Raw genomic sequence first — 12,728 nt, 5'->3', positions numbered from 1 at the left:
CAATAATTGGGAATTCATCCCTCTGTCCAGGCTTTCTGAACTATGCAGTGCAGCCACTGTAAGACTTTTATACCACCATACTTCAGCATTTCTGTTCGAATATCATCTACTCCTGCTGCCTTTCCACATTTCAAGCTTCTGATGGCTTTTTCTACTTCAAGTATGGATATGTATTCCTGACTGTATGCCTGTTGAGTGTTTTTTACCACTGTGCTATCACTGCTTGTTTCATTTAGCAATTTTTCAAAGTAATTAAACCATACTTCAAGGATATCTTTTTTCTCCAGTTTTTAGGTCACCTTTATCATCTCTAACTCCTTTTACAGCACTCTTTCCTACATTTCTAAGCGTCTTCAACAACCTCCAGAATATCTTACCAACTTCTTGATATTTATTTTTTATGTTCTTGCCAAAATTCTCCCATGACTTCTGTTTAGCTAATTTTACACAGTGTTTAGCTTTCTTACATTTGTCTCTGTATTCTCTAAGAGCACAAGCTGATTTATTTGCCAAGAACTTTTGATATGCTTTCTTTATTTCCTTCACGTTCTCTTTAACTTCCTGTGTCCAGCATGGAGTTCTGATTTTTCTATCCTTACAGACAACCTCACCACATGCCTCTCTGGCTGAATCAATCGGGATTTTCTTCGGGGCTTGCCACTGAATCTCCGAGGTTTGGTTCCTGTTCTCAAACTCTTTCATTTTTTCTTGAATAATCTTTGTGTATTTTAGTCTACAGTTCACACCTTAGAGCTGCTCGATATTTATTACTTTAAAACTTTCTTACTTGTTATTCTTTTCAATATGAAATTCAATTTTATCCTGCTCAAGACTAAATAGGGATCACTTCCAATTTCAAATCCTCTGTAAACTCTAGTGTCCTGCAGCAAGGAGAAAACATCACGATCAACAATAACATAGTCAATGAGACTTTTCTTATTCCTTGCTTTTTCTCTCCATGTGAATTTGTGCACATTTTTATGTTGGAACACGGTGTTAGTAATAACCAGTCCATGTCCTGAACAGAAATCCAACAGATATTTACCATTATTGTTAGCTTTGCTCTTTTCTCCAAATTTTCCCAAAATATTTTTGTATGTCTGACAATCACTTCCTACTCTGCTATTTAGATCCCCAACAAGGACCAACTGTTCCTTTTTCATTGTGTCAGTTGCTTTTTCTAAAGCATCAAAAAATTCCTTCACTTCTACCTTAGCAGAACTTCTGTGAGACCATAGGCACAAATAAGTCTCATTGTCCAATTCCCCATTCTGATATTAGCCCACATCACTCTACTTGAGACTGACTGCCATTCAAGAAGATTAGCATAATATTTAGTGTTGAATATTATTGCTACTCCTTCTTTTCCTTGTCATTGCCTGAATATAACATTTTGTATTTATTGCTCAGAAAGATCTCACCAGTTTTTGTCTTTTTTGTTTCAGTCACTCCTATTATGTCGATCTGGTACTTATCTAATTCCTCAGATAGCTCCATTTCTTTGCCATTCAGGCTTCTTATGTTGATAGTACCGATCTTTAACTCTGGTGATGTTGAATTGGGGTGTGTTTTCAGATTTGTTCCAATAGCTGACTTTTTGCTGTTCGCCCTAGTTCCCTGGTGAAAACAACGGGGGCCTTGTTTAACCAGGCAACACCCCAGCCGGCATGAAATTTTCTATAATGTTGTATACCATCATTTTGTATATTGGTTTAAGCCAATAAGAATACAATTTGGTTGGCTAAATCCCAAATTGCAGCCCATCCTCATTCGTTCAGTATCCAGATAGATACCCAACAGGTGTACCACGAGAAGGTGAGGATTGAACATTAGGTCAGAAGCCCTGGTCGGTTCTCCGCATTCCTTTGAAGGTTATGTGGAGGTCTCCTCTCAGTTATACAGCTTTGACCCTTAAGCACCCCATATATATATATATATATATATATATATATATATATATATATATATATATATTGTTGGATTGCATCTATAACATACTAGGCATTCAGATAGTCCTTTAACTGACTCAAATTTGACAGAAGATGACTTTGCTCCAGGATCTGCTTTTCTAAAATGTCCCATATATTCTCAATGGAGGTTCAGATCCAGGTTTTGTAGTGGCCAAGGAAGATGGTGAAAGTCACTGTCATGCTTACTGACCACTTGCTGTGCAAGTGGTCAGTAAGACACAGCAGTAGAATAAATTAATCTGAACACTCAACATTTAAAAAAAAAATTACTTTCTCAAGAAAATAAGTACAAAAATTAAACTCCAACTTCACCTAATAATTAATGTGTGCTCCCCTATTCCTAATAAGGTAATTAATTTGCTTAAGCATGAACTCTACTAATGTATAACAGTTTTCTTATTTCTGCATCTCAAAACCATACTTTTATAATGAATTGTATTAAGTTATTCTTTGTAATACAATTTAATTTTCCAAGTGTCTTTTTCACTATGACCCACAAAATTTCTATTGAGTTAATGTCAGGAGAGTTACCTAGCCACTGAAGCAATTGGATGTTGTGATTTTTGAAGAACTATTTCACTTTTTTTGAAGTATAACATGGAGTGAGATTCTGTTGGAAGATGAGTTCCTTGTTTCTGGATCTGTGGAACCCCTCTTTTCTCCAATATTTTATCTGTTGGTCACTTTTCATCATAGTGTCAACAGGCACAAGTGATTCGGACCGTCATGTGTAAAACAACCCTCGAACATCTTTTTAGCTGGGTGTTTAGGAGCTTGTTGAAGGTGGCCAGGAGAAGTCTTCTCAGCTGCTGATTTGCAAACATAGGGTACTCGCTCTCCTTGGACAAAGAAATGGCTCTCATCTGAGAATATGACTTTCTTCCACTACTCAACAGTCCAATCTTTGTACTCTTTTGCCCACTGGAGCCTCTTTTTCTGCATAGTCTTCATCAACAATTGTTTCTTTTTTTTGGTCTGTGGGCAGTCCTCCCTGCTTCTAACAATCTTCAACAGACTGTCATGTCAGAAACATTAATCCCACTAACTGCCACGTCTCTGTTTAAGTTTATAGGACAATTTTGGATTCAATTTGCTTTTCCTAACTAGTAAACAATCTTCAGTAAGTGTAGTTTTCCTTTTTTTGTCAGGAGAAAATGGTACCTGTCTCCCTAAACCTCTTTAAAACCACATTAACTTCCATACTGGCCGAGGTGGATGAAATAGTGAGACCAAACTGTATTTCTTATCCATGTTATTCAATAGGTATTGCAGAATTGTATCCAGATTTAGCTGGATGTCTATAAATGTCATGGTCAGTTGGGAGGGGGGGGTTAACAGTACCCAAACCAACACCACACTCATTGCCGATTTGTCTGATGGATGTGTGCTGAGAAAGAGTACATATTTTTGAATGCTTTCTTGGAGACGTATTCTTTTTATAGCTACACAAAATGAATAAAACACTGTGAATGTCAACTTGTTTACACTATTGAAAACTCACAACACTATTATTAAACATTGTAGAGACAATTAAAACACGCAGCACTCAACCAAAATAGTGAACTAAAACCCAAACCAAAACCTTGATGAAAATGCAGCTTGTTCAGATTAATTTATTCACTACTGTAGTTTAAGGAGGATGATAGGTATTGTTGAATGATGGTTAGTTTGGATCGCCCTTGATGATTCTTATGATTCTTTGGAAATCACGTATAAAAAGATGTATGAAATTAAAATCAATTGATATATGTTAATGTATAATGATTATACATATTTTGCAATGCAGAATATGCCATTATCACTATGAGGTATAGATGTATGCAAACCTAAAAACATAGAAAATGAAAAAAAATGACACGAGAAAATGGAGAAAAGGAAGTTAAGCTATGAGTGTTAACTTATTTATATATATATATATATATATATATAAACCACCTATATATTTAGATGGTGAATCTAGTGTTATACATACTCGTTTGGCAAGAATAGTAATTATGTAGTATTCTTAAATATGTAGCTCCTTTGTTATTCTTCCCTCTGTTCAAAAGTACTTGGTCGGGTTCTGGTTTTTGAGTTGGATTTCTATTTAAACATAAAAACCAATCCCAAACAGCTTTGTAATAATTTAACACATTTCATTATGCAAAAATTAGGTAATGTATGGGATTTATGCTGTTGCCATCTTATAGATGAATTAATGTGGAAATAGACACAAAGTTGGATACAAATTATGACAAATATAAATTTTTTTTGTCTATTTACATTATTTTATCCAATAATATTAATATGCATAAACAGTTCTATGTATTAACCTAAGCTTACAAAATGAGTGGGGATAAAAAAAAAAAACTAGCATACTTACTCCACCAATTCGGCGTACCACTTCCTCATTTACATGATATTTCAATTTAACTTTTCGATATAACGTATGCTTTTCATAATAATTCACTAATTCCACAAGACTTTCAAACTGGGCTGTTCCTATAATAAATAATCTTCCCTCTTGTTTGATTCTGCAATGTTTTATTTTATTTTCTGCTCTAAATAAAATGGAAAATATTTAAGTTACTTAATATAAATTCCTATTAATGCAAATTTTAAGCTATAATGCTAACCAAATCTAGTGAATGTGTACTATAAACTGCAAGTATTTTAAATGCATGTTATTTTATTCATTAATTCTTACACTTAAGTATTTTTATACCAAGCTAAAACTCCAGAAGTTCATTTTATTTTTACGAAATTGAACTTCTGAAAATGCTATGCTCTTATTTGGAAGCTGCTAATCTTCTGTATAGTTCTGCCTCAGTATAAGTGATTCTATGCTCATTCAGAGAACTAGGATTACATGCTGTCTCTCATTCACTATGTATACATAACAAAATATGAGTCCTGTTATATATAAGTAAAAGACTTCACTCACCATACACTGTTTAGGGTTTATTTGGACTCATTTGTAGATGGGCAGAAACTTTGCATTAACAAAAAGTCAAGATTCTTGAGAGCTTTTCAAATCAAAAACTTTTCTATTAATGATTTTTATTCTTGGATTGAAATTATGACAATTTTTTTTTTTTGTTTATTTGCATTGTTTTATTCAATGATATTAATATGCATAACATCTCTATGTATTAATATCTAGGTCCTTTGCCATTCCTCCCTCTGCTTAAAAGTATTTGGGTCAGGTTCTGGTTTGTGAGTTGGATTTCTATTTCTATTGGCTGAGTTACACGATTTTCTTTAATCTGTTACCTCCTTCAACCATAAAATTAAATTCACTTTATAACTTGAAATGAAGGAAAATTACCTTTCCTAGATGTTTTAATTTCGAAAAAAGCAAAAAGAGGCCTCTTTCTCTTAGCCCACTCATACAGGTTACTGTAGGTAAACCATTACCTACATTTCTCTTCATGGCACCATATATCACAAAAATTAGGTATTATACATATACTGAAAAAAAGGGTGATCTCTATTACAGGAGATAACACTAAAAGAAGAACTACATTCTCTTCAACTATTTGTGAGCAATATCCATTGCTCACGAATAGTTGAAGAGATTTTTTTCTGTGCATTTGTGAGCAATGGATATTGCTCACGAATGCACAGAAAAACCAATCACACCTCTCCTCAACTCATTCACTGTCAGGGAACTCACAAATAATTCTGGCAATACATTCCACCCCTTCACCACTCTCCATGCAAAAAATCGAGTCTGCACCCCCCACCCCTACTAACCACACTCTTACAAAACTTCCATGGATGGCTGCCCCCCCCCCCACTCCCCCAGTTCTCTATTTGTCATATATTCAAAAATTTCACTTGCATCAATTTTATAAATCCAGTAAAGGTTTCTATCATGTTCCCTCTTTGCTACCTATCAACTAAACTTTGTAACCCACAAACCTTCAACTTATCTTCATAGGGGCATTCCATAGATCAGGCAACAGCTTAGTTACTCATCTCAATATTCTCTAACTCTGAATTCCCAGAAACCTTGGTAACCAAATCTGTGCATAGTAGTCAAGATGTGGCTGAGCCATAGCCTTAAAAAGAGGAATAACTTCTCTATCTTTACTTGTTAGAGTGTTTTTCAACATCCTAGTAATCCTTTTAAGCTATTTTACCAACTTTTGAATATGTCCTCTGAACTTTAAACTCTGTCCACCATTATCCCGAAGTCCCTAGCATCATCAATTTCCTGCAATCCAGTACCATATGTAACCTTTTCAACCTGAAGTGCACAACCTTATATTTTGCAACATTAAATTGATAATCATTATCCTTTGCTCACAATGCCAATTTATTTAAATCATCCTGCAGGGATATTTACTCACCTTTATTAACTATCATCCTTCCCAGTTTTGCATCAGTAAACAAATGAATTCTTCTTCTTCTGGAGCTTATCCCACTTAAGTAGGGTTGCTATTTTTAATGAGTCTTCTCCACATCCTTCTGTCTTGGGCTGTAACCACATCCAAGTTCTTCACCCTCAAGTCCTCCTCCACCAGCTCCCTCCATCTCTTCTTTGGCCATCTGCACCTCCTCCTCCCCTGCACATCCATCTGCATGACCTTTCTTTCCACATACTCGTCCTCCCTCCTCGTAACATGACCAAACCATCTCAACCTTACCTCCTGTATCTTTGCTCCTAAGTTCGTAACTTTCACTGTTTCCCTTACAAAGTCATTTCTCAGATGATCCTTTCTGGTCACACTGCACATCCACCTAAGCATTCTCATCTCTGCTATCTCCATCCTGCTGATGTTATTTTTCATCACAGCCACAGTTTCCATAACATACGACATAGCTGGTCTCACTAGTGTCCTGTAGATTTTGCCTTTTAGATTGATCAGCACCCTCTTATTGCAAAGCACTCCAGCCATCTCTCCCCAGTTCCTCCATCCAGCTTGTATCCTGCATCCTTTCTTCTCAGTCTCTCCATCATCCCTATATCATTGATATACAAATTTAAAGAGTAGTGGCCCTAGTACAGAACCCTGAGGTACTCTACTAATCATCCTCATTATCCTTGATTCCACTCCACCATATACTACTCTCTGGTGTTGCCTGTCTGCCAGCCACACCTTTCCATGCTACTAGCTTCATATCCATTCCCATTTGCTCCAACTTTTGTAATAGTTTTCCATTTGGTATTATGTCAAATGACTTTGCAAAGTCCAACAATATCATGGTGTAGCCATTTTCTTTATCCAATTCTTCTTCATTCCAAATCCACTTGTCATTTCATATAAAATGTGAATAAATTACTAAGACAGATGCTATCACTTATCAATCCATGCTGCCCACTATAGAGTATCACATCCCTATCCACCCACTATTGGATTGTATCTTTAACCAACTTTTCCAATACTTTAACAACCACTCCTAATATATTAACTGGTCTGTAGTTTGCTACCTCTGTCTTACCCTCTTGCCACTCCCCCCTAGAATTCTGCAGAGCTGAGACATAGATTGAGCAACTTCATCAGAAGCAATGCCAATTCTCTTACACATTCACGTAATACATGGACCGACATACCATCCAGTCCCACTGCTGTGTTTACATTCATATTTTTTTAATATACTGAGCACCTCCTGTTCACTACCTCAGTTTTAATATGCATCTCTATCACCTCAGCAATTCAACTATTTCTGTTGCCTCTGTCACCATGAGCACTGTTTAAAGTCATCCTACCATAATCATGTTGGAAGTTTTTTTTTTCACTTGTTATACTATAAATCAAAGATACCAAGAATTTATATACTTGATTTAATCCTTTATCCAAGTGTAAGCAAAGTTTGCACCTGAAGTATTTTCAGGGCTGGGGCAACTTGTGGTATGACTTCACATCACTTGCCTTAGTACCCATAATGCCAAGCACATCTCCTTGCAGACATGTATAACACCATGCATTATGGAAAGGGTCGCTACCCAGACAGGTCTTAACCTTTATTGAGGTCTCTTCAGTAAGAGCCAGAGGTGATACCAAGGTTGAAGTAATGCAGAAGTCATATTTTCCTATAACATGATCCTTCCCATAATGAATGGCATTATACATGTCTGCAAGTAGACGTGCTTTGCATTATGGGATACTAAGGCAAGTGATGTTAAGTCATACCACCTTTACCACGAGCTGCCCCAGTCCTGAAAATACTTCAGACGCAAAATTTGTTTGCTTACACTTGGATAAAGGATTAAACCAAGTATATAAATTCTTGGTATCTTTGATTTCTACCATAGTCATTTTTTTTCTCTTACTTGCTACATAATGAAAAAACTATTTTGAGTTTACTTTGGCCTACTTGGCTAACTTTCTCTCATAATATGATTTGGCCTCTCTTACCAAACTAGTCACCTTTCTTGTATGCACTCTGTATTGCTAATGGGTATGCTGATCACCTTTTTTTCTTTATATTCCCTCCACAGTGTTTTCCTTTTTTTTGCAGCTCTTGCTTTATATCTCTACACATCCACTTAATTCCCACTTGGTTTATCCTTCTGACCTTGGGTATGCAGTCTGATACTGCTTCTATCAAAATCTCTGACCATTTCCCATGCACTCCTTTTATTATTTCCTGTCCTTTAGCTTCTCAAGCCATGGCACTGCTCCAAGATAACTCCTAAGTCTGTTCTAATTACCAGCTTTATAGTTCAACATAAACCTTTTTTGACAGAATTCCACATTTGGCAACTTCCCAGAGCAAGACTGCATGGCTACTCTCCCCAGTTGGAGGCAGTGTCTACCTTAATTACGGATATATCTTCTGTTGCTGTATCGATTCAACACTCTCAAATCCCTTGTCCCGTCTATAACATTTTGTTTCATGTTTCAATTATCCCTTAGCAACTGTATAAATTTCACTTCCATTTTGCCATGCCCCCCCCCCCTTTCCTCCCTCCAATGTACGTCCCCATAATTAAAGTCTCCCATAATTATTGTTCAGCCTATATTCATTGTGCTAATCTGCCGATACATGGCATCCCCATCTTCCTGTGGATCTTCCTAGTCTATAATTTATATAGCAGCACTCAACAATATATTTTGAGTGCCTCTATCTCACACTCAATAGCATCAAATGAACAATCTCCCACAAACCTAAAATCCTCTTTAACTGCTAATTTGTTGCTTGTAATTCTTCAGCTTTCATATCAGTAATACCCCACCTCCTGTCCTATTCCCTATATCCCCCCTGAAAATACAATACCCTTTACATTCTATCTCTGTAACTATATAATTTTTTTTTTTTTTTGTCAACCAGGTTTCACTGATAACTGCAAATTTTGGCCATAAAGTTGGACAATGCTAAAATCATTTCCTCTCCCTTATTCTTCTTTCATTTGCGTAAATGCATTTCAACACCCCCTTGTATCCACAATTACCCTTGTGCAGTCATTACCAACCCATTTGAACTGAAGCCTGTGAAATCACATTTAGGATTGCATAATCAATCAGAATGGCCAGACACGTGCTTGATTTCATCCACCTCCCTAATATCTCTAATTTCCCAGGGTTTTGCACTTCCAAACTCTTATTAAACAACACTTTCTCCAAATGTCTAACTTGAAAACTATTTAAATATAGTCCGGCAGGCACACATATAAGTTCTTTCATCCATCAAATTCACTCCATACATCAGTAAACTCAGTGGCATTGCTAGAGCTTTTACAGGCCGGGGTGGTCCCCGAGTTTGCCATCCCTCTCAATACACACTAAAAATACTACAAAAAGTCAAAAGACATATAGGGTAAGGTTCAAAGTGCTGTCTGGGGCAAGCTCCCCTCCCTAGCTACGCCACCAAGTAAACTGCACACCATTCCTCCTGCATAATCTTTTCATTGACTCATTAGCAATCATGGCCTTTCTTCTCATTTCTTCACAATTTTTACTTCCTTACTCTTCATTTTTGCTTCTTTCAACAACTCTTTCATATCTTCTCTCATTGCATATTTCTCCCCTTTCAAATTATTTGTTCCTGCCATAACAATCACCTCTTTCGCTTCTCCCTTCTGCAAATTAACAGCATTACTAGCACCCTTGATTTTCACACCTGGGAAACATGCTTGGGTCACTTGCTCATTAAATATCTCTCTTATCATAATCTCCATACAATACCTGATCCTTATTTCCATTTTGTCACACTTTCGTACCTTCCGAATTTGCATTTTCTTTCATTCTCCCGCCTGCAGCATGACATGACAATGGTTTTACCAGTTGCTCTAGCTCCCGTTTTGTAAAAGTAACGTAAATAAAAATAAAGCAACATAAACATGCTATTTCACTGTTTACCATCACTTCACCATATACATTACTTTTAGTTACTTATTTTATGCTCTCATTCTAAGCTCTATCATTCACTATCTTACATTGTTAACATACATCAATTCATTTTCTTGCTTTCAATAACATGGCTTCCATTTTTTTTTCACTGGCATACAAAACATTTATATTTTGTTTGAAAAACAACCCAAATTCCAGTAAAAATAATCTGATAAGACAACCCAACATTAGAAATAGCAGTACGTCCTAACAATACAAACATATTCCTGATACTGAGAATATCACAATAATTGACTTTCTAAAAATATGGACTGCACCTACTGGAAACATTTGCGATTAAAACAAATCCAATTACAATATTAACTGCAACAGATCTTGCATAATTTCATGAAATCGGCTACTAAATAAAATATTATTCAATCTATCTGTTAATCAAAAGCAGTCCACCTCACATCGTCCATATAAATAAGGAAATCAGCTCACTCGTTGAAACAAATTCATTTTCCTTTTGCTTTTTAATTTATTCTTAACATATCAGGATGATAATAAAATGGCCTAACACAGCATCATGGGATACTTAGAAAATTTTAATGTTAAAATAGATCCACTAGGCTGTAAGTTGTGTAGTGTTACAAAGAGCTCCAGAAAGATGCTATTTTGAATAATAATTGGCAATATTTCATGAAGTTTAAGGTTTTATTATTTATTTTTGATAGCATGATTTATGGCATGAATTCTACCATATTTATTAGTTTAAACTGCCTTTAAGTATAACACAATGGTGGTCATGAGGTCAACCATGCAGGCGTCGACCGGTGCTACTAGGCAAGCATCGTGAAAGTCAAGTGGCATTGGCAACATACTTTGCAAAAATGATTTGATGTTGTGAGTGCAAAAGATGTATTTGTGGAGAGAGAGAGAGAGAGAGAGATGAGAGAAAGTATGGATTTGTTGGAAGTGTGATTATGTTATTGGACCACGAGGCAAAGAATGCGAAACTGACTGAAAAGCCATAAGATGGTGTATATGAAAGAAACGGAAATGAAACGAAAGCCAGAGAAACTGAGGGAGTGAAAGAATGCAAGGATGTAGAAGCAAAAGTTATGGAATGTTTCACTAACTTACTTATGTACTATAACAAGGTGACAAATACCTTGGACAGGGAAGATGCATATACACTAGTGTACTCTAATTTTGCAAAAGCTTTTGATAAACTGCCACACGACAAGCTGGGAATAAATTGAAACAGATGGGATTGGATAACAGACTTTTGAGTTGGATCAATGACTGGCTGTGAGATAGGTATCAGAAAGTTGTATATGGGGGGGGGGGGGGGGGGGGCAGTATACCAAAAGAGGAAAGTCACTAGTGTACCACAAAGATAAGTTTTGAGACCATTGTTGTTCAAATTTGTATGTTAATGATATTGTGATGGGTTTAACAAGTGATATGCAGCTGTTTGCAGATGATGCATAACTGGGGAGAGCAATGCAGTCAAGCAGATGTTGTGGCATTACAAGAGGACTTGAAAAGTTGCATGAATGGACAAGTGGAACTGTTAGTTCAATGGTTAAGGTTTTGGGATTTGGTAAGCAACGATGGGTTGCGAAGTATACTTGGTGGGGAAACTTTAAAGGAAGTAGAGGAGATGAAAGATCTAGGAGAGATGATGGTGTTATATCTTTTTTTTCTCTTAAGTGTATATTTATTTATTTTATGTTTTATTATCTTAATTACTATCTTGTTATGATTTTATCTCTCATCCCGTTACTTAGTATGGTATCTTAGCTAAAACCTATTTCTTCAGTGATCTATCATTCCAATAGATCACGTGTGCAAATCCTACAAAAAAAGAGAATGCCTTAGGCTAGGGCCAATTTTCCTTGGTTGCAATTCTGGAGTTAACTCCTTTTCAGAATTAAGAAAAATTTATTTTTTGAAGCTGCGCTATCTTAATTCCTAGACAAGAGAAATCTCCTTGTCAGAGAGTTAACACGCAGACTGTCACACGATCTTGGAATCTAGTAATCAACAAGCCCTTAAATTACTTTCTCCAATTAGGAGTCGTAACCAGTTCCCCCCCATGCTTGAATTTTTTTATACAGGTTCTAATTTAAGAAAGCAGTGCATTGGTTTGAGAAATCAGGCAATTTACTTAGAATAAATAAGCATTCTTGTTTTCTTTACCTAAGATATTGTACATAGTAATCAAAATTATTCTAAACATAAAAATTTTGTTCCTGCAGGTAACACCAATCTATCAGACAAGATCTAATTAAAATTAAAGCATTACACTAAAAGACATCAGCAAATCAAACTGTGCTATTCTCATTAACTTATCACAGCTATGCAAGTGAATAACTACTCGATATCCAAAGATTAGATTTTAACACACCGAAAATGATTCAAGGACAATATATTTCTAGAATTACAACAATTTACCACAGGTTAAAGTACTAGAGTGCTGTCATATATAAGC

At 36.0% G+C, this 12,728-nt stretch overlaps 1 protein-coding gene across 1 annotated transcript in view; it reads right to left on the bottom strand.

Moving 5' to 3' along the window:
• Positions 1-12,728, bottom strand: part of sl (small wing phospholipase C gamma 1) — a 546,737-nt gene that overhangs the window by 259,627 nt on the left and 274,382 nt on the right. Inside the window, exon 18 of the mRNA XM_090398565.1 lies at positions 4,333-4,510. Coding sequence (XP_090254691.1) covers positions 4,333-4,510 — 178 coding nt within the window. The remainder of the gene's footprint in view (positions 1-4,332; positions 4,511-12,728) is intronic.

This window comes from Typopeltis vanoorti, chromosome 9, assembly GCF_054136105.1.
Source record: "Typopeltis vanoorti isolate ZY-2024b chromosome 9, IOZ_Tvanoo_1.0, whole genome shotgun sequence".
NCBI classification, from domain to species: domain Eukaryota; kingdom Metazoa; phylum Arthropoda; class Arachnida; order Uropygi; family Thelyphonidae; genus Typopeltis; species Typopeltis vanoorti.
This window is presented reverse-complemented; position numbering and strand designations above follow the sequence as displayed.